Source organism: Centropristis striata, chromosome 2 (assembly GCF_030273125.1).
Source record: "Centropristis striata isolate RG_2023a ecotype Rhode Island chromosome 2, C.striata_1.0, whole genome shotgun sequence".
Lineage (NCBI taxonomy): Eukaryota > Metazoa > Chordata > Actinopteri > Perciformes > Serranidae > Centropristis > Centropristis striata.
In genome coordinates, this window is record NC_081518.1 from 15,956,052 (window position 1) to 15,979,354 (window position 23,303).

General features: G+C 37.5%; 2 protein-coding genes across 3 annotated transcripts in view; one reads left to right on the top strand and one right to left on the bottom strand.

Annotated features, from left to right (window-relative positions):
- LOC131990292 (multiple epidermal growth factor-like domains protein 11) overlaps nucleotides 1-16,296 on the bottom strand; it is a 210,004-nt gene extending 193,708 nt beyond the window's left edge. Inside the window, exon 1 of the mRNA XM_059355636.1 lies at nucleotides 16,140-16,296. The gene's annotated coding sequence lies outside the window, so the exon portion shown is untranslated. The remainder of the gene's footprint in view (nucleotides 1-16,139) is intronic.
- Nucleotides 16,297-17,558: 1,262 nt separating this feature from the next.
- The window catches only part of dis3l (DIS3 like exosome 3'-5' exoribonuclease), a 31,659-nt gene continuing 25,914 nt past the window's right edge, over nucleotides 17,559-23,303 (top strand). The window contains exons 1-2 of one of the 2 annotated variants that reach the window (XM_059345526.1): nucleotides 17,559-17,919; nucleotides 19,494-19,647. In XM_059345526.1, the coding sequence (XP_059201509.1) occupies nucleotides 17,790-17,919; nucleotides 19,494-19,647 (284 nt within the window). In that variant the 5' untranslated portion in view covers nucleotides 17,559-17,789. Of the gene's footprint in view, nucleotides 17,920-19,292; nucleotides 19,648-23,303 lie in introns of those variants that run through there. The other variant, XM_059345517.1, reaches the window with a different exon arrangement.

Consider the following 23,303-nt stretch of genomic DNA (forward strand, 5'->3'; position numbering starts at 1 on the left):
TTTAGCCTATTAGCACTGTGCTACTGCTCAGCACTGCTGCTGCTCTGTCGCACGTCACTATCAACTCCTCCCACTATCCTCCACCTTGTTCTGCAACTCCAGACTGCACTATGAAAGGGCAGGAATATCAGTTCTTTGCGGGATCACTATGAACGCACTAAGGTGAAAAGACGGCACAGATCTTTCCCGCCATGTAGCGGGACAGAGCTTTTGAGAGACCAGTCTACAAAAATATTAATTTTTGCAGCTTTCAGTCATGAAAGAAGTGCATGTCTAACATGGAAATAAAAATATATGTAACTTCCAAACTAGTAAAGTTGTCCCTCCCGGCAGCTCGTCTGTGCGCCCACACACACACACACACAGCTGAGCTATAAGGTTCAGTGCTTCCACTGAAGGCGGTCTTCTCCCCGGAGCCTATTGACAGACAGTAAGAGGAGTTAAGCCAGGAGGCTGCGGGTTAGTGGTGATATTCCCCTGGGTGAGCTGGCACACATAAGAAGACATATCAGCACTATTTGTAAAAAGTCACACACAGCCCCACAGAGGACGGTCCACCTGTCACCGAGATAAACTGACTCATAATTGATCGTCACAGAAATGAAGGGAGGGGCGCCGAGGTTACAGAAAACCCTTTCGTTATTTTTTATGTGTGTGTGTGTGTGTCCTGTGATGGAAAGACAAGAGTTAATTTTAGCTCAGCTAGATTGTGGGATTTCTTTAATGGGAAATGCACTTGCTGCATAATAATGGCCATATCTCAAAATGTACTCTCAGGGTAGCTGCAGGCTTTTTCAATTCTATCTCAATTTCAAAACTGTCCGAATGCATCTGCTGCCTGAGCACGTGGTGTTCACACGGTCCCCAACAATGTGACACTGGAGGGTCCTAAACTTCTGCTCATATTGATAAAAAAACAAAACAAACAAGAACTTCAGTCTCTGCTCCCCTTATGCAGAGAGAATCATGAGCTTTAATGTTTTCATCCTCCTGTTTGCACAGTCTGCTGAGCCCACTGTCAAACTAAAGCAGATATCTTGTGAATTAAAAATAATTCAAAAGGTACATGAGTTAAGGTCAAAGCCATTTAATTTCCCATATAATAGCTGAATGGAGAACAAACGAACAATTAATCTTCCATTAATTTGACACATTTGCTGTGTGATGAATATTTTTTTTTAGCAATCAACTGTGAAATAATTAAAGCTACGGGGAACTGAAATTGTGAATTCATTATCTGCTGGGTTTTTGTTGCTTTATCATCTTTATTTCCTGTGTTGAAACTAATTTGGCCAAAGAAGAAAAACACATAAAATGCTGTTTTTCCCTCTTCCTCTCAGGTGATGGTGAATAAGGATCCCTGGTGTCATATTTAAAGACTTTAACAGGGAAAATCTGTATATTCTGCAGGATTTTTAACCATAAATGTTCAAAACCAAAATCCAAGTATTCATCCTTTAGCCTGGGAAGACCAACATTTCCCGATGTGATAGCATAGATTTTCTCCCATACAGTAGGCGGGACTACTGGCCTTAACAGACAACCAACTTCAGCCAATGAGCTTATTAAAATGTGCTGCCACCACCATGTGATCACTGTTCAGTGGATGCAATTTCTGCTATTCTTAATATACGAGTTTTCTGTAGGGTTAAAAAGGTCCTGGGGTCCAAGCCCTTGGATACAGCAGGCTTTTTGAACCTGTATATCTAAGTTACAGCTCCCTCGGGTGAGATATGCCAACTTCAGGGGCTGATTCCGGGCTAATTTTAAGTGCAAAGCAATCAGTGCTGCCGTCTGAAGGTTCTGTTGGCTGATTGGTTGCACATCCTGTCGGGTGCACAGCAGGTTTTCCTTCACCTGATGCTGAAGCTGCAGGGTTCACAGTCGTTACCCTCTCTCGTCTGATGCTGCACATCGGTACCCTAATGTACAATGATCATAATCATAATAAAGTGAAAAGAGTGGGGGGAAAGTGGGGGCAGGGCTGGACTGGGGGGCCTTGCAGGGGACGCAGGTGCATGCTTTACGAGGCAGGTTGCAACCCTGTTCCAATCAATCTGTGAATCAGCACTGACACAGTATTTTGTGACACATGTTGTAGTTATAGCTTTGAGCAAAGATGTAAAACTTGTTTCTCAACATTAAATCATTCGTTCTGGCCTCCACCTCAAAAACACTCAGTAACAAGGTGAAATTCAGAACTTGTTTTTTATCAGAAAGCAGATCTGTCAGAGAAAACTCAGTCAGTAACACAAAGCAACTTTTCCACACAATGGTGTGTGTTGCCACAGTAACCTGCACTGTACAATGACCTGACCTTCTTGATTCAATCTTCATTAAACAAAATCACAAGGACAATCTAAAGTTGCATGAAGTCTGACTATCGAGTTTTTGATAGATATTTGATATTACTGCAACTTAAGATGTTTTACACATTATATGCGCACACACACACACACACACACACACACACACACACACACACACACACACGATACATTATATTATGGATGTTTCAATATTTACATTTCAGAAGCCAAATAAGCCAATTGCACAAATGACTTCTTAACTTTAGGGAAAAAAAGTTAATCCTCAACTAAATCTGAGCAAACCCTCTAAAGCTAACAGGCTTTATCAGCCGCCTCCTTATTAAACACATGCATGCGTCTCCAAATCGAGCAGCATTAAAAACCTCTGAGGATTGTCACTCATAATTAGTATGTTGTTGCAGCCCTGCTGCTAACATTAAAGCAAAAGAAAGCAAATTTATCTCCAAAGTTCCTTCAGATATTCGCTTTAGAATTCACATCAGAGCACATGAAGGTGTTTCCGATGCGCGGCAGCACACGGCAATCAGCACTTTCCTTCATTAGTCGACTGAAGGTCATCTGTAGTGTCTTAGCTAGTATGAAAATGCTTCAGCAGATTCTTGGCTGAAATAAGGTGCAGCAGCAGCAGCTTTAGGTTTAGGAAGGAAACTAATCATTCACGAAAACTGCATCAGGGTTTCAAGGCAGAATGAGAGGGATTTTCCTAAAAAAAACAATGTATGCACCCGAACATAATCCCTCTCAATCATCACTTATGCCCCACGAGAAGAGTCTGACTCTGCAGGGACTCTGCACTCTGCCTGGACTTTCTCTTTGGTTTTCATTTTGCTGTGTTCATGACATTTCTGGGTGTCACCCCCTGGGGCTCAGGGTGTGAAACCTCCAGCCACAGCATGCAGGTGTGAGGGCTGGCTCTATACGAACCATACAACCAGGTGTCAGATCATAACCATACATCTCCGCCTGCCTGCTGACTGGAAAGAAACGGCGTGATCACATTACCCCCATCGTTGCATCTTTGCACTGGCTACCTGTACATTTTAGGATCCAGTTTAAGGTTTTATTAATTGTTTTTAAGTGCTTAAATGGTCTGGCACCATCTTATTTATCAGAGCTTTTCAAACCCCACAGTACTTCCAGAGCACTTAAGTGGTCTAACCAGCTGCTCCTGGTCGTACTGCAGTCCAGACTCTGTACTCGTGGGGACAGAGTCTTCTCTGTGGCGGCCCCAAAACTGTGGAACAGCCTACCTCTCCAGGTCAGAGCTGCACAGTCTGTTGAGCACTTTAAAACATGATTATTATTAAAAACCTATTTATTCTCCTGGGCGTTCAGTCCCAGCTAGGCAAGAATCCTTGGCTTTTTTTTTAAACTTTTTTACCCTTTTATTTTCCTTTTCTATCTCTAACTCTGTTTTTGGATTGAGTTTTTATTACTGTTTTATTGTTTTACTGTTTTTAGTATTTTATTGTTTTCATTGTTTTTATTCATAACTATTTGTGTATGATTTTATTCTATTTTAATAACTGTACAGCACTTTGGTCAACTGAGGTTGTTTTTAAATGTGCTCTATAAATAAACTTTGACTTGACTTGACTTGATTTGACATCTAAAAGGAAGCGACAAAGATAACGCACACAGAACTGAAAAACTGCAAATATAGCGAGATGAAATGACAATGCTCTAAAGCAGGATCAGATCTGGGGTTGGCGAGTTGGAAAGATATGTCAGCGATTAGCTCAGTTAGCTTGCTAAAGTAGACCAGAAGAACCAGGGTTTGGGGCCAAATTTGAATGTTATCTTTACAAGCAGCAATAGACAAATCCTACTTATTCTGAATTTAAATCATTGACGAAGTAGCATATGTTTTCCAGCTAATGCTATTTGCATGTGCAACATGTCATTTTCTGCCAGTGGGGGTCTGTCAATCATAACAACGGACAAAGCCGCAGCAACACCATCATTGTCATCAGTCTTTTCTGGTTAAAATCCTTCAGTGTTCAGGTTTGTACCAGGAGCTGGATTATCCACAGAGGTCTCCTCCTCTCCACTACAAACCCACCCAATGGTTTAAACCAGAAGAAACACTGAATAAAGTAGTTTTTTTGGTATGCTATTGGCCAAGCTGGCTTAAAGGCCAGCTTTCAGATTCTCTGATAACTTAAGATCCAGATGTCCAATGACTAACATCCTTCATCACCACCAAGATCTAAAAAGTGTACTATAAAACATGGATTATTACAGGATAAAAATAATTTAAAAAAGACTTAAATGTCACCAACATTGTAGCCAACATGTTAAAGCTCCCGAATATTGAGGAACTGGATTGGCTCTCTATACTTGTGTGGTTTTTCTTTTTTTTTTTATTTGGCTATTTCAGGATTTTCTCCCATTCCCATTCCAATGTCTGAACATGATTCAGAAATAAGAATTCACTGCTCTTTGAAAGGGTCTATTAAAATTATGCTATGATATTATCTTTATACGAGTGGCATAAAATGGTCCTAAAATTGAACTCAAAGTATTTCTGGGACAATATATCATCCAACAAAACTTGTGACAGGCTGAGTGACGTGCAGCAAACCTGAGGGAGAGTGCAGCACTACTGACTGTGTCTGGGACTCAGAATGGATGTGTTGGGGCTCAAACGAGATCCACAGGACCCCTTAATGTGTTAATCCTGTTTTACCACTAACAAAAATCCGCAAGGCTGTAGTATATTTTCAGTCTTACTGGTGGCTCAGCAGCAAATGTTAAAGTGTTAACAAACAGATAAAGTTTTTTTTCCTGCTCATGAATAACATACTGATACTGATGGACCATTCAGTCCTGATTCAGTTTATATATCTTGATCAAACCTTCAGAAGCAGCTCAACACCAGGCATGTTGTTCTGTTTGGTGAGCAGCTGTCACAGCGCGGTCACTAACTAACCCCACAGAGACTCTCTACAGACAGACTGTCAGAAAAGCATGAGGATCACTTTACAATGAGCAAGTCTTGCTGCGCTGTGCTGGACTTAGTATAATCCACTGTAATGCTTCCAGCTCTCTGGGTCTTCTATGAGGGAAGCTGTCAAAGCTGGTTAGCTGGATGTCGACAACTTCATGTGAAGGCCCGATCAGAGAGGAAAACACAGAGAAGGAGAGGCTATTCAGCTGGCGAGAACTTCTCTAATCGGACTTGTGTTTTCTTTCAGACGACACTGACAAAATGCAAGAGCAGAATTAAATTCTTCCCTCGCTCAGTACCGGTGGCTGTGCGGTGTCACAGGGTGATCTCTGCTATAATTTGGTTCCACTCGTCTCCCAGAGCAGGCAAGGTCATTACTTATTACGAGGAACATAATGATTTGGATTGTCCGTCTCCAGGCTCTCGTGTTTAATGAAAGCACAGAGAAACACCACCAAAAAAAAAAAATCTCACACGAATTCCCAGCTGGCATCATTTCAGGCTTTTTGGATACTGTGATTATTTCCCTGCTGAGGCCGTCTCAACAAACTAAATCACAACATGAAACTTTTCACAGCTTTAAGTGCATTTGTCCAAACGCGGGGAAGATGATTAGAGCTGCATCATTTAAAAATGTTCGATACTGGTACGATACTTTCACTTTGATGCTGGCTCCCGTTCAGTTTTATGAAATCAATTTTAACAAAAATCCATGACACCATCACACATTATGGTACTAAAAGTTACTTACTACGTTTTCAGCTTTTTTACACCTATAAAGCCCACATTTTAGTCGAGCCTCTCAAAACACAACTATACATAAGAATGTTATTGTACATTTCTACAAACCACAGACATGTTGATATGAAATATGAAGGAGGAGGAGAAAAGGACGAATAAGTACCTCAAACAACACTGAACTTTCACCCAGAAGACCGCTGTTCCTGTAGTCTTTGTATCTGAAACCTAACCAGGTGTTCCTTGTTTTCCTTAACTCAACCAAGTACTTTTGTCTCCTAAACTTAACCAAGTAGTTTTGTTTCCTAGACTTAACCAATTAGATTTGTTTCCTAAACTTGACCAAATAGTTTTGTTTCTTAGACTTTACCAAGTAGTATTGTTTCCTTAACTTAACAAAGTAGTTTTGTATCCTAGACTTAAACAAGTACTTTTGTTTCCTAAACTTAATCTAGTAGTTTGTTTAAATGTACAGTGTTGAAACTGCATCTGAGAAAGAAAAAAAAAAAAAAGAGTCCTGGAAAAACATCAGAATTAGTCCAGTAGAAAAAGAGTTCAGCGGTTCAGAAACATTGAGATTCAATGTATCTGTCTATATTTAATGTACAATGCCAACATTTTATTCAGGCGGCTGTGCTGCATTTATTCTGCTCTACACATTAACATTAACAACGTTTACATGCATCCAACTAAAGCTTACTCTAACCTTTGTACATATGCATGGTAATATTGGTGCAAGGTCGGTGCACAATCATAACAAAAAGGTCTCTTTTCATTAGACCCCACTATATCGGCCACCAGATTGTTATTGGTGAATTTGTCCCCTCTTAAATCTGTATCTATATCAGCCTCTGTCGGGCTCTTCTTCTGACACCAAAATCTTGTCCTGTTGCCGTGATTCTACATTTATATGCAGATATCTATTAATTGACTCATGTTTGTCACCTCTATAATCATCCCTCAGCCTGTGATGGATGAATATCTGATTAAAGCCAGGATCAGATCGATACTGTAACACTCAACCACAAACTTGCAGGAACAAAAACAACATGTGACCTGGACAACAGAAAGCCCCGCTCTCTTAGTGCAGCAGCAACATGCAGCATGAAGCCGCTGGATGTTTCGCGTATAATGTGTTACTCATCCATTTGCCCTGAGGAGAGCATTCATGATGTTTTGTAATGGTCAGCTCCATCACCCTCCCTCCTGTCCACTCCAAAGTACCCACCAGGCAGAACCACTTAAAAGTCTTTCATGTTGCTTTTTCTTCTTCTTTTTTCTCCTCCGCCCTTGCCTTTGTTGCAGGATGAATAAGATGCTGAGAGCTGATGGGCTGCTGGCCTTAATGGTCTCTCCCTTTTACCTCCACCTGATGAGCTATTTGAATTTCATGACTGATGTTTTGCCATTGCCTCATCCTGAGAATGAGAGAACAGTGCTCAAACTTCTTGACAAAGTCTCTCCATAATTCATAACTCTCATCACATACACACTTTCTCAGCCAGTTATGCTCTAAAACACCATAAATAACACGCTAGATTTTCATCTCCATTTCTGAAGTGATAAACAAAACATAAGCACAGGGATGAGTTGTAAAAAAAGGGAGCACTTTTTAAACAAGAAATGTACAGATCACACTACATTATAATTCCCCTCCTTGCACCCTGAAGCCACTTGGTGTTATTTTTTCCACATCTTATGAGTGATAATGCAGCATAAAGAGGTTCAGGAAGAACTTGCTATGCAAAGGCAGCCGGCCACAGTCGCTGCAACTCCAATATAACATGTCCTTGAGAAACAACAGCCAGTGTTCTCCCATTTATCAACACTGATTACATGTATTGATCTGACAGAACGCGGAGGATTCCCAGTTGAAAGGGTTCAGCAGACTGGAAACGCAGCGGCGGCTGCTGAGGACCGTGATCCGTCCAGACTGAAACATTTCAGACTCTCACACGGTGTAATCCATCTGCCATCAGCTGTTTGAAGGGGTCAATCTTTAACAGTAGATCTTTATTATCTGCAGGGATGCAGTGATTGTAAATTCTGGTCTGAAATCAATGGTTTTTTGTTGTTGTTGTTAATTATTCTCCCTTCTGTGCCCGGGAAACAAAGACATATTAATGACAACAACTGAACTGTTTCAAAGGGACAGTTCATCCCGAAAACAATGTTTTTTCTCACAGGGTTTTTACAAAAGTACTGCACATAAGTACAATTTTAAAGGTACTTTATTTTTCCGCTTTATACTTCTACTTCACTACATTTAGAGTCAAATATCGTACTTTTTACTCCGCTACATTTAACTGACATCTTTAGGTACTTTTCAGGTCGAGATTTATCATAAAAAACATGATCAAAATAAATGAAGTGATTTAAAATGACTGTACATTACATTACATTACATGTCATTTAGCAGACGCTTTTGTCCAAAGCGACTTACTGTACATGTCTTATAAATTAAACAGTTTGTTGACCAAATTAAATGCAGCTTATATAAATGCATCAAAGACAGTAATCCCAAAATATATTTGGAATATATAAAACAATCTGAGTGGAGCCATTCTGCATAACAAGTACTTTTACATTTGATGCTTTAAATACATTTTGATGCTCATAACTGATTAACCAACTTAAGTGCAGGACTTTTATTTGTTGAGTATTTTCAGGGTATTTTTATGACTGTGTTGTTTTATGAGTTATTTATGATATCGGCCTTCTCTCAATATGATGGAACTATATGGTACTTCCCTTGTTGTGCTCAAAATAAACATTTGAACAGTAATGTCTCTTTTCAGAAATGATTATGCAGTTTCTCAGAACACTAAACAGAACTCATTGTGAGCAGTTTCAAGTAGAAACAATATTCTCTGATTAAAGCTCTTACTATTCACAACAAGGTCAGTAGATTATCTTCAGTGACCAGGTCGGGTTTCTGAAAGGGGTATTGCTGTTGAGTTTTTGAAATTGGATTGCTTTGGCGGTTTGAGTACCACATGTCAGGCCCTTTCGTTCCATTATACTTGAGAGTAGGCCGTCTCTATGGCCGGCATCTCAAACACTCGTAAACTAGCAACAAAACAATCCAGATTGATAAACAGCACTACAGTCATATTGCCCCAATATTCACCCTTTTAAATTGTATTAAACAACTTTTAATATTACCTTCTTTCTCATGCATGAAAAGGATATTTTAAAAATAATTGCTTTAAATTGGTTTTAGCCTGCTATTTAATATACCGCTACACCGTCAGTAAATATCTTATTTGCTGATATTCCAATAGAGAGTCAACAAGGTGAATACTGGCCGACACCGGGAGGTGGATGGATCAAACAAACCCAGAACCAGGGCTTCATGGCCTGTGTCAAACAAAAGTTACCAATGTTATGAGAAGTAACGTCAGTTTACGTCCGATCGTCACATTATTACATTTCCAACATAACCATGTCACCTCTGGTGCTTGCATTGTCCTCATAAGATGTTAACTTCCATGCATTTTCATGCATTTATTTTACTTTTTAAATGATCATTTATAACGCCTAACCAGGAGGTTTTTTGCCCTGAACTTAGAGAAGTAGTTTTATAGTGTAGCTGTAAGGGAACTGCAACCTTTAAACTAAACAAAACCAATTTGTTTTTAGTGAGCGGCCATTGAATGGGCTGATAACAACCTTCTTAACCTGCCAGCAGGTGGAGCAGACCCAAGACTCAATCATTGTTATGGGCTGATTAGTGCTGATAATGGCCATTCAATCGTCTGATATGATTCAAAGCAGGTGCTGATCATGAACCCCACTGAATTTCTTGCCAATACCCGCCCTGTGTAGCAGATTTTAGATTGAGTTGAGTGGCTAAGGTTGGGATAGCCTGTTGGTAAGGTACCAGTTTTGCCATTACGGACGCCTGGCCAATCCTAGCACTTGAATGCTTGGCAGGGAAAAGCAGTGGGATTCATAATGACACCAAACTGATGTTCAACAATAATTGGTACATTCCATATTATATTTTCTTCATTTGAGGTTTTGCATGAATTATCTGTTCATGTTAATGAGATAATAAAGACAAATTGTGATGCAACAGTTCTCTGACAGATGAACACAAAATTCCAATGTACAAATTAATAACTTCCTTTCAAAAAAAAAAAAAAAGACATAAATAGACCCTCTCTCTTCTACGCTACGGCCTAGTTTTGAATCTTCATAGAACATTTGCATGTAAAATAGAACATTTTTGTGCCCAGAATCGTTTATCTTTTGCAAATATTGCCTGACGTGCTCAAGGCAGCAATTTTTTTTTCTCTGAAATGAGCATGAATATGAATAGCATTTTGGAATAAAATGGGAATGGAAATGGAAAGTCAGGTTTAATGTGCTGGTAGACTGACAAATAGTGCTTCCAACCGTCTGCACAAAGATCATTGAATTTTCAGGGACAAAACGCTTCCACATGCTCCATAAAAAGCCCAGAGGAACAGAGCGCTGCTTGCTCCAATATTCCAGCATATTCTGAACCACATCAGGTGTTTAATGGCTTTGTGGTTGCGAGGAGCAGCGGACTGTTTGGTTTGTATGCATGGGAGGGCAGCTGGCCTGGAGGAACTATTTTCTGCTGGCGACACACTTCAATACTCTGCCCTCAACAGTCTGTTATTCTTTAAACAGTGATTGGAAATATGTTTACCATAAAATGGCTCACTCACAAGTGCAGCAGTGTTGAGGGGACAGTTATTAAGATGTGGCCCACAGAGCAGTTGAAGTGTTGTTGTTTTTTATGGGCAGGAGAATAAATTCACAATTAATGACTCTTACTGCTGCAGCCACAAATAATTAGCTCGACTACTGAAGGCTGCGCTGACAATAATTAATTCATATTTGATTTTTTTTTCAAAGAATGGCTGAACATTTTTTACTTTAGTCCAGATTTTCTCCAAAAGCGTCTAATCAGACCATTAAGAAATCACCTCTCATTCACTCTGTAATGCCTCATAAAAACAGCTTGGTAGCTCAAGAGTCAAAGTGTGCCTCAACAAGCATATTGTACAAATTTGCGTTTTCACCCGTTTGTACTGTAGTTTTTTTGGACACCAATATCATTATTGATTCTGCTTATCGGCCCACTTCTTTATTGAATCCTTTGTTAATACCCTGATCAATTTTCTGTGTGGGGGGAAAGGAGGCTAACAAAGGTTTTCAGCATCAAAGCCACTGTTTAATTATCTCTAAATCTGAATGCAGTTTAGAAGAAATTTGTACGCAATTCGAGTTCTTTTAGGTTTTCTTAGTCAAGAATAAATCTGCCAAAACAGCCTGTGTGAGACTTAATTTATTACAACGTAGGATAATAACCTTCAGTAACAGACGTGCTGCTGCGGTTTGGAAGAAACATGCCGACTCGATTATCCATAAGGTTAACGATCAATTAATCGCTATGTTTTTATCCCCCCCCAAAAAAAGACATATATACAGTACTATGCAAAAACCTATTTTGATAACGGATGCTTTTATTTTGAAAGAACGAAAAGAGACTTGATAGTGTCAATCGTGAAACTAACTCAAGTGAAATTCAACTGTAAAGATAACGTCAAGGAGATTTGATACAGTAAGCTAGTTTTACTCAAATTAATATTATTGTATTACTGTGTGTTTTACAATTGTTTCAGTTTGTAAACTGAAGCTTTATCCAACTTGATTCTCAGCTCATTGTCTTATTGACGTACGGCGTGTTTCAGTTCCGTGATACTGATATGCAGTCAGAGATAAAATTACATTTAAAAAATACACGAAGCGATTAAAAATTCAATGTGATCAACTAAATTCTTAAAGACCATTAATCGATCATCGATTAATTATTCCCTTCCCTAGTATTAATGTTGTTTCTGCCCTTAAGACTAATTTATGCACAATGTTAGATATGTACATGGATACTGAGTCAGCGTTCTGTCCAGAGCTTTCTGAAATTTTACAGACACGGACAAACGTCCACACATCGCAATGTTCGTTGTTATCTAAAACTTTTGACTCTAAGTCGCCCCCAGTGGATATGTATCGCTCAGCATTCATACCAACATAAAAGACGCATCAAAAGTATGTCGCCAATGATGGTTACATCACTGAAATGGATCCATCTATGTAATTGATCTCTTTTTGAACATAAAGGGAGCATAAATAAGGTTGAAATGATTATTTTTACAAGCAGCTCTGCCGCATCTTTCTGAATTACATAAAGCCAGATTTTGAACGTGCAAGACTTGCAAGCATGACTTGGACAACATTCGTGCAATGAGCAACTGTCAGAAAAGCATGACGGCATTGATTTTTGTTTTTTTTTCTTTGACATTTTGCCTTTCTTGGACAGGACAGCCAGAGACAGACATGAAAGGGGAGAGAGGTTGGGAACGACCAAACCCAAGCATTGGAAGCACTGAAAAAAGGAAAATAATAACCTCAGTGGCATAAGATTCCAATGAATTGCTTAATTTGCAACCGGTTTTCAATTCCCACCCCTAACCGTACCAGCTTTAAGACTACAACTATTGCTAAAAACAGGTCATGATTATCAACTAGAACAGAGCGACAGCAGATTCACCTGGATGACAACGGAGAACATTTATATAAATAATGCTTCAACTTCCTCAAAGTACAAACCACGAGCTATAGTGAGTCTCTGGTCTGCTGCCATCTCTCTCATTTACTCTATTTTATTTCTGAGGTAAATGCAGCTTTTACAACCTTTTGTCTCTCATCGTTACTCAGACACAAAGAACTTCTCCTCTGCACACACTCCTGGCAACTTGCGGTCCTGAAATGATTCTCCAGCTGCACTGCTGACCCCCCCAGCAACACCAGCACCACCTCCACCTCCACCCCACAGCCGCCCACACAGCACCATCTTAAAAAGTAAAACACGTTTAATTAAAGTAAGAGCTCGGGAGTCGTCAAAAGCTGCATTACTATTATTGCGAGGGGCACATTTGTGACAAACGTCTGCGTGACATATTGCACAGCACACTCCAGCTCAGCAGCAGCAGCAGCACAGTAACCGCTGATACTTGAGGAGAGAACACAACACAGAAGCTGAATGGCACTTCGCTCAAGCACTCGCCGGCCCTCCCTCTCCCTCTCCCTCTCTCTCTGTTTGCTTCCTTCAGTCTGCCTTTGAACTTCACATTCTCAGGTCGCTGAACACAAATATTCTCAACATTCAATCCATTCTAACTATTGAATATAATCTTCAGCAGAGACATGACCTGAAACCTCTGCACCCACTCCTATGTGTGAATACTCAGACAGTCTTCAGTGTATTGGCTGACATGTGCCTTGCTCAGGGTCGCCATCTAGTGCAGACAGCGCGTTACTCCCCGTGTAACGTCTGCCTGCTGTGATGCCTCAGGGGAATCAATGGAAATACTACAACAACAGCAATGATCATCCTGACCCATATAATTAACGTCAGACCCTCAGACAGAGTCCAGACCCCAAGCTTGAAAACTGTGTCAATGCACAGCATCATATTTTTCATTCCTCAGCTGCACCCAGAGTGTCTTACTGCAGGTTTTTACTTCAGGTTAGCACTTCTGCTGTCCTACCTGCTACTTTATTACACCTAATTGCATTCAGCCATCAGACGGCCAACATCGACCACATCTCGATTAGATCACGGAAAAAAACCCCAGCAGAAGTCTGGGACCTGAGGACTGCACAATAAAGTGAAGAGACTAAGAACAAATAAACTTGCAGTAAATAAGGATAAACCCCACAGTGGCTAAAGAAAGCATACAGTTTCATAAAAAGGAGCGATTCAACTTTTATCTAGGCAAGCCAGCCTCATACTGATGGCTTAAACACAGAATGTAACAGTGATGATGTTAATAAATAACAGTAGACTAATTAGAACTGGGAAAAGGTCCTTCTAAATGAAAAAAAACAACAACAATATTATGTATTTTTCTTGAGTTATACCTATTTGAAATGTTTCCAATTTAGCTCAAAATTTAAGCAAACCATGCAGGTTATTCAAGGTATGAAAGCAAGGATTCATCATCTGATGCAAAGTATTGCAACTGCAACTTCAGCTGGATATTCTACAATAGAGCTTCTGATACAACAACATATAAATTGGTGTTACATACATGAATGTAGCAAATATAGTATACATGAGTGTGATTATAAATCATTAATAAGAAACTACAGTTATTATAATTCAGTGTTTAACAGATCTTCTGCGTGTGTCAAATAAGTAATTCATAACATGATAACAATAAGAGCCTACCTGCAGGAGGGATGCGTCCTAAATAAAGTTCATTCTCGCGGAATTAATGCAAATAAACATGCAATGTTAAAGAGCGTCCTGGGAGACGACGTGGAGGAAATTATTCTGAAAAGATAAAACTGTCTGAAAGGATGTCGATGTGGTAAACATGAATAAAGTCCTCAGCATCCGTGTGTCGCTGTCCAGTAGTTGTTAACTTGAGCTCAGCCTGTGCTCTGTGCTGCTGCTCTGCTGCAGCGCGACCGAAGAGCAGCGGGCAGAGCGAGAGGAGGAACCCCGCCTCGCCAACGCTTCGCCCGTGGAAAAAACCACTGAGGCTTTGCGGTGTTTTGAAGTCAAAGGATGGGAGTTTCACTTTAGAATTTTACATTTTTTAAAGAAGAAAACTACACAGTAAAAAAAAGCCTGTTGTTTTTACGGTTAAAAAACAAAAAAAAACAAAAAAAAAACGGCAGCTGTGGTTACCAGAACTTTACCGTAATAAATACGGTAGAACTTTATTAAATATTACGGTAAAAAGATATTAGCACTGTTGATTTCACGTTTAAGATTGACATTTTATTCCATATTTTACCATATAAATAAAAAAATTGCCATAAAAAACGCTGTTCTGCCATATAATTGACAAGAAAATACTTTATAAATGCCGCATAAATTAAGATTTTACCATTAAATATTACAGTATATTTCTGTTAGAGATATGGTGTTTAGCACATTTAACAGTGAGAAAAAGTATTTTTGCAAAAAATAAATGCAAAAATTACAGTGGTGGCTTGTATATATATTACATTAAATACATAATACAGTGTATTTTACAGTGGAGTTATGTATTTTTCAAAAAACAAAAATGTAAAAAATAATGTTTTGGCTGATATATAAATTTACGGTTTTTCATTGTTACTGGAACTGAATTATCCCATCTATCATTTTACGGTCTTTTACTATCACGGTTTAGCAGTTTTTCAACGTAAAATCTACATTTTTTAGAGTGTATACAAACGTCATAAATGTTGATGATAAAAATGTTTAAACAAGCACCTTCTTACATTCCAGGCGTCTTAATAGTTTAACTTTCACATAATGTACTTCGTTTCTTTTAATAGGTCTTGGATTGTATCTTTTACTCTTGTGTTAATTTAGTTGTTTGTTTTTTTAAATGACACACTGTAAAGCACTTTTAGCTTTGGTGCTATATGAATTTATTTAAATCAAGTTATTAATTATTAAACCAGTAGAGGGCAGAAAAAACGCATGAAAAATACTAGTAATCGAGGCTAGAGCTCTTTTTGATTTGTAGTTTTTTTATTTTATGCTACATTATATATTTTACTTAGCTATATTTATTATCATTATGAGTTCGAAGTCACTTTGTAGAGCCAGACAATTAATACAAAAATATAAATCAACTTGTAAAAAATGTTTTTTTTTTGTAGTTTAAGCTACCTAGCAGTATAATGAAGTAATTGAAATGCAGTAATATAGGGTGGTCGTACTGCGTGTCATTCCCCTCTCTCTGCCCCCTGCTTCCTGTCTCTCTTCAGCTATCCTGTCCATTAAAGGCATGGAAAAGCCCAAAAAAATACATAAAAAAAAAAAAGAAATGCAGTAATATAAATATTCAGAAATGGGTCATTCATATTTACTTTTGGTACATTTAAGTAAATACCGATGTCGATAATGTTTTTTGTAAATATAATATGTAATGTTACGATAATGTATTTTTAATAAAGTAAGATTCTGAATGCAGAAACTTTAGTCTTTTAAACGCTTTCACTCAAGTAAAGACCGTTCGTTTATTTTTTTGGTTAGCTCAAAAGGTCATGATTAGCATGTTAGCATAAGAAGTACTTACTCATCATGTTGAACTTAAGTTCGTTGTTGTTTAATCCTCCTTTGATCGACACACTCCGGAGATAGTATCTGTCAGTTTTGCTTATTGGCTATTTAAGTGTTAAACTTTCTTCACAAGTCTCAGTTTAATATCTGCTGTCAGCCGTTGTGTGTTAATGAGTTATAGCTTGTGTTGGTAGTTTGAACGAACATCTATTGAAACGTCACAGGCGCCATATTGGATGTTTACATAGGTGACTGTATAGGTTTTAATTCAAACCAGCGCACAACATCTAATAAAGTTGTGTGTTTGGTACTTTATTGTGAAAAATCCAACTGCGCTAATTGTCAGTTGGAATTTCCGTTGATTAACGTTAAAAGCATTACCGGACGAACAGGTTAAAAAAATGATACCAATACAGCACTTAAATTACTCCATTCCCAGTTAAAGTCTAACATTAAAAATATTCCAAAAATAAAAGTATGTAAGTTTAATGAATAAAAATGTATTTAAACATGAGTAAATTCTCAGTGCAGAGGAACAAACTAAAAATAATAAACTAAAGATTATTTTAAAATGTATTTAAAATAATTAAAATCAAATGTAGCGAATCCTCATATTTGTGGAGCAGGAACACAATACACGTTTTTGTAATTTTTGCACAAATAAACAAAGAAAAATACAGAAATATAAATTCATAATAATAAAAAAGGAATATTTAAGGCACATTTTGTAAAAACCCGCTTGATATCAACACTTTTACCGCTGAAATGTCGTTGAGAACTTCAGCTTCACTGCTAGTCATTTTAATTTTCAACAAGCATCTGTTAATTAAGTTAAAAGCACAAATCATTAATTATTAATTACGTTAATTAAGAAAATAGTTTTAAATATCTCTGTTCCAAGTTAAAGTCTCACAATAAAAGTATTGCTAAAATAAAAGTATGTAAGAATAATGAAGAAAATGTAAATAAATTACTAGGAAAAATATATCAATGCAGAAAAACAAACAAAAAATATTAAACTCAAAATGTAAAAAAATTGTTTTATTTAAAACTAAAATGAAATTTGGATACATGGATACATTTTTTGTCGTCATTTTGGCACATAAAAAATAAAAATAATACAAAGATATGAATACAATGATACAATAATAAAAAAATAATATTTAAGGCACATTTTGTAATAGTATATTTACATACATGCTTTATAGGTAGCATATGCCCAACAGTTTTATGGCCTTTTTATTGGAAATAGAATTAATAGGTTTTATGTACTTTTCAACCTAAAAATTAAAAAAAAATTAAAAAAAATAAAACACTAAACAAGGACACTTGGCTTCTAAACTTACAGTTATGTATATATTATTTGAAGTGAATAATTATAAGATTTATCATATTTGGCATAAAATAATGGAAGATATTTGTAGACACACGCGGTTAGTCAATGTATAAACTCTCACAATTCCTGCACATCCAACAGCACATAAACGCATCCAGAACCAGTTTTGCGTCATGACGTCAGCGCGCTTGTCTTACGCACTTCCCTGAAGTTCAGCCTGAATGTTTACAAGTGTCGCTTCCCGCGTAGGGCAGAAAACAGCTGATTAACGGGAACATCTTGGTCCATATGGTTATATTTCTGATCGCCTGATGTTCTGATGATCTGAGGATGATTAAGACGGAGAAGATCCTCCACCTGAAGAGCAGCCGGGGCCGGAAGGTCCGTGTGGTCCGGGAACACTATCTGAGAGAGCGGGTCCCCTGCTTCAGCTCCCTGTGTCAGGCGAACTGTGACAACGGTAACACAAAAAAGCCTCAAAAACACACTTTAATCTACTTTTACTATGAACTACAGACGAAAACTACCACACTGTACATCATAAGACAGCTAATAGCGCTACGAGAGACCACACAGTGGATTTAATTCTATTAATCTAAACCAGCTAACTCGAATTATTCATGGTACTACTTCCTTTATGTAGGGCTGGGCGATATATCAATATAAAAATATATCAATATATTTTTAAATGTGATATGGAATCAGACCATATCGCAGATATCGATATAGTTCAATTTTTTTCGATATTTATATATAAATGCTGCTCTTAGGGTTTGTCATATTTAGGTATTTTGTAATGTCTGTTATTCTTTTCTCATATAAATATATTTACTTCAGAAAAAAGATTAGCCTATTTTATTTCATAGGCTATTTTTATTTAGGATATTTAATGTGCACTTTATGGAGCTTTGATTTTTTTAATTTTAAAAAGGCACTCCTGTTGTTATACAGTATTTATGTTCACTTAAATAAACGTTTTCAATAAAACTACTTGTGACATGTCGTATTTGGCTTTGACTTTGACTGAACATTTGCGCTCACTTACTCACTGCGATAAAAAATTCGGGATATATATCGTAAATTGATATTCCGCCTTTATATAAAGGGATATGACTTTTGGTCCATATCGCCCAGCCCTACTTTATCGAAATTTTTTGTGAATTATACTCCTGAATTAACCTGCATGCATGTACAAACAGCCTTAAACCAGAGTCAAATGAAAATCAGCGTGGGCAATTTAAGAAGGGGCCTTATTTAAAAGTGCAGAGACATTATAGTAATAAGTCATACATTATAAGTCAAACCTGTATTTGAATCAGTTGAGGAACAATATTGAATGCCATTTAATTAAATATTTGAAAGAAATACACAACTAAAAAAAGTCAATGAAATAAACACATTTTGCATATGAAATAGGGAAATATGGGTTTGAAATAAATCTTCAAATAAATAAAGCCGTTATAAATAAATAAATAAATAATACATTTGTTTCAGGGGGATGTTATTTGATGATTCATTTTTTATATTTTAGGGGATTTTTTTTCTCTTAATACCACATTTATTTTCCAACTCTCCTTATATTCATTTTTTATATTCAAACGATTGAGGCACGCTTATCTCCCAAATAAAAATATAGATAACACTATTTCTAAATCATAATTTTCTGCATTATACATTCCATAAAATATTTTTCATATGGGCACATTTCAAACAACATATTCATCAATGCTGATATGACAGAATGATAATATCACATTAAATCAGGGATACAATGCCGTAATAAGATGGAAAATAAAAATAAATTGAAAATAGGGAAAAAAATGAAGGCCAGTGTCCATACTTGTAGCAGAAATAAATCAAGACAGGTGCAGATGAAAAGTGTGTTTTTATGTGTCCGAGTCAGCACCAATCGTCACCTTTACAGTATAAAAACAGGTGAACTCTGGACTCTTGTTGATGCTGAAGGGAATCAGTATTTTAGTCAGAATGACCGCTGTGGAAGTAATCACATATCTCTCCGTATTTCTCAACCAGAGGGCAAAGTTCTGCCGGGAGACCTGACCCACTATGTGGTCCCTGATGTGGGCGTGGTGGTGGACTATCTGGAGATCCTGGAGTTCAGAGAGCTGCAGGGCATCGTCTTCACTCAGACCGCCTGCCAGGCCGTGCAGCACAACAAAGGACGCAGGTACACACACACACACACACACCAACACACAGACACAGACACGCTGAAACAACAACTCATCAGATGCTGGTGCTTGTGGTCAAAGCCCCTCACCATCAGATACGGACAGACACACAGAAACCTCTTAGAAGGCTGTGTCAGGGACAGGGTGTCAGTTTCTAATCCTCAGAGGCAACAAAACCTCTTGATTAAGGTTTGGGTAAAAACATGAAGGTTGGGCTTAAAAACAACTGCTTCCAATGAGTTTTTGAAGTTGCAGGTACCTGCAGGTTACCCATCAGCTACAACAACAACAACAACAACATGAGAGACATTTCTAAAATAAGGACGGTATGTTGGCGTTGCTCCATTGTTGGATGTCAATGAAACACTAGCTAACTCTAATCATTTATGAAACCACTTCATTTATTGTTCGTTTTTACTAAAATATATTGCTTAATCCACGTGTTATACAGCATGTATAGTGTTAAACCAGAATACAATACAAATGACTTTAGACAAATTAAGAAGCGGCCTTATTTAAAAGTGCAGACACATTATAATAATCAGTCTTACTTGCAGTCAAACATGTATTTGAATCAGTGGAGGGACAATATTGAATGCAATTTAATTGAATATTTTGGGAAATACATACACAAATTAAAAAAATGTCTGAAATAAACGATTTCTGCATATGAAATAGGTAAATGTGGGTTTAAAATAAATATTTAAATAAATAAAACAGTTATACATAGATAAATAAATGTATTTTTTTCTACTACTGTGTTTGTTTCAAGGGAATTTTATGTTATAATTTGACTTTTTTTTTATTTTAGGGGATTTTTTTTCTCTTAATACCACATTTATTTTCCAGCTCTCCTTATTTCCATTTTTAGATTCAATGTGAATGAAACGCATCTCACATACTAACGTACGAACAGCATCACCCAGATGTGCCAATCACTGGAACAAGTAAATATAAACCAGAGCCCAACTCCTTATTCCTGCTGCTTTCAAACAGAGTCAGAATCTGTTTTAGTAAGCTGAGAAAAAGTTGACTCCCATTTGTAGTTGCTGTCAATCTGCAGAAATAGACACAAAACTTAAACCAAAGACAACAAAGCTGAGCAAAGGTACATATGCATTTGATGTGCAGATATAAGTATCAAAAAAATCTAAGTGAAGTGAACTGAAATAAGTAGACAATAATACAGAAGTGTAGTGTTGCAGAATACAAAGTGTGCAAGGGATAATTAATGTAACATGTTGCTTTATGCACATGAGATAGCTGGAGATGACATAATGATTTTTGGTGATTTGGGTTTATTGCACAGGGTTTTTTTTGTTTGTTTGAGCTGAAAGAAAACATAAATAAAATTACAGACTTTTATCACGCCTGATTAGTTTGCACCCTCCCTAAAGGAGAGGAGGGAAAACAACAACAAAATATAAAACTAGAGCAAAAACAGAAACCAATACAAACAAAGAAAGCTAACAAGTTTGAAAGTTCAAAAAGTTCCTCTTTAAACAATACTGCTGGGTCAATGTTTGGTCAGTTTGTACTGTTATAGTGCTGGCAAAGCAGTTTTGAACCAAGGTTATTATAGTTAACGAAAACTAACGAAATAACGAAAACTAGAATTGAAAAAACATTTTCGTTAACTGAAATGAAAGTAAAAACGAGAGTTTTTAAAAAAACGAAAACTAACTGAAACTGTATTTTGTGGTTACAAAACTAAAGATTAAAGTGAAAATGTCCTTAGTTTTCGTCTTTGTCAACTTTTTTCATACGTTAACCTTTTTGGTTGATGTGAAATCTATTTCATCTATCAGGATTATGACTTAATAAACTTATTGGGGCTGAGATGGATCAGACAAAGGAAATAAAGGCAACATTTATTGTGACCTTATTGAATCTGGCACCCAACAAATACCCCATTACAAAAAAACTAATAAAAAACTAAACTAAAACTAAGCATTTTCCAAAAAATAAAAACTAATTAAAACTAGCAAACTCACTCTAAAAACTCATTAAAACTAACTGAATTTGAAAACAAAAAATCACAACAAAATTAAAACTGAAACTACTGAAAAATCCAAAACCATTATAACCTTGCTGATGAGTTTGCACCCTCCCTACACAGACCTTTGTGCTTTTTATATTATATTTGTTGCTCAGGATGTCTAATAATGACGTGGAGGTGTTTACACTGGAGCTAAAGGGAAGTCCAGCGTGTTTCCTACAGACACTAAACTTTGCTTTGTACGTCTTTTTCTGAAGCTAACAAAGCATCAGTGTTTGATGAGTTGGGGTGAGAACAGGCTGACAGAACAGGTGCACAACATATTGTTTAATCAAGGTTTTTTTATTATGTGGGAAAGTGTTTATTTTGTCCTTCTACTAAGTTTAATATTATCATATGTCAAAACAAGCGCCCTGCCTGGCGGTCAGACTCTCAGGTTTATTATTCTACAAGCAAATACAGAAATATGAGCTCCAGGCACCCTGAAGGCAACAGGACGCCTCCTGTGGTCGAGACCTTTAATTCCTGAGGCTGCGTTTGAATTAAGCCTCTAATGACGAGCTACCTGCAGCAGCGTGTACGGAGTGCGTAGGGGTCAAGCTCATTATATCAAAGCTCTGCTGACGGAGCGGAACGACACGCCGGTCTGCGACTTGAAAAACGTCTCCCACACAAACACGCCGGAGCGCTTCTGACAAACGTGATGAACGCCGTAAATAAGGAGTCCCACATGACCTCTGCTTTTTCTTTCTTGATTTCTGCTTACGCTGCCATTCTAAAATGTTGCATCATTAATATGATGAGGCTTCACTTTTGATAATGTTAGGTAGCTGCTGGAGCAGATTCTGATGCCATACTGTGTCAGTAATTGCAGTTTTCCGTTCACTTCAACCCACAGGGAGCCCACAGGAGCGAGCACTCTGAGTGAGGGTGTGTGTGTGTGTGTGTGTGTGTGTGTGTGTGTGCCCGCGCGCAGGATGACCTTTGAGTTTCTTCGCAACTTTGCTTTTATATAAGAAGAAACTGTAAAATGCATCATATGCTTATCTGATGCAATAAAAGAAATAATACCTGATTCTCCTAGATATTAAAATGTTGATGTACTTCGTGGTTCAGTTCCTGTTTCATCAAGGTTCAAGGTTATCTTTAGTGTCCCACACAGTTTTATGGCCACGGTTCATATAAAAACAGAACATCATCAACACAATAAATCACAGAGCAGGAAAATGGAAAAACATACAAAGAACACGTGCAACAGTGCAAAATGTGCAAGTAAATGCAGCCAGAGTGATATTAAGCATATAAAGAAGACGTGGAATCTCTTTGTTTTCCTAATCACTGCCTTGAAACCTGCTTCAGGAGTGGAAGGTCCTGGCAGTCTAAAACCCTGATCACCAGGCTGGGGCGGTATCTGTGTTTTCATACCGTCATACTAAACAAAAAATACATGCACACAACTCCTAAATTCAAGTTTCTTTCTCCACTGAACTAAGTTGAGCTTAACTGATATAACTTAACTCGCATAAAAACAAACTTCATTCAATCTGGACAGAAACTAAACTCCTCTTAGTTGAGTCTGTACACATCTCAAACAACCAACAACTCTGGTTTGGTTGAAATAAATCCTTAATTCAAGAGTATGGTGTAAAAGTA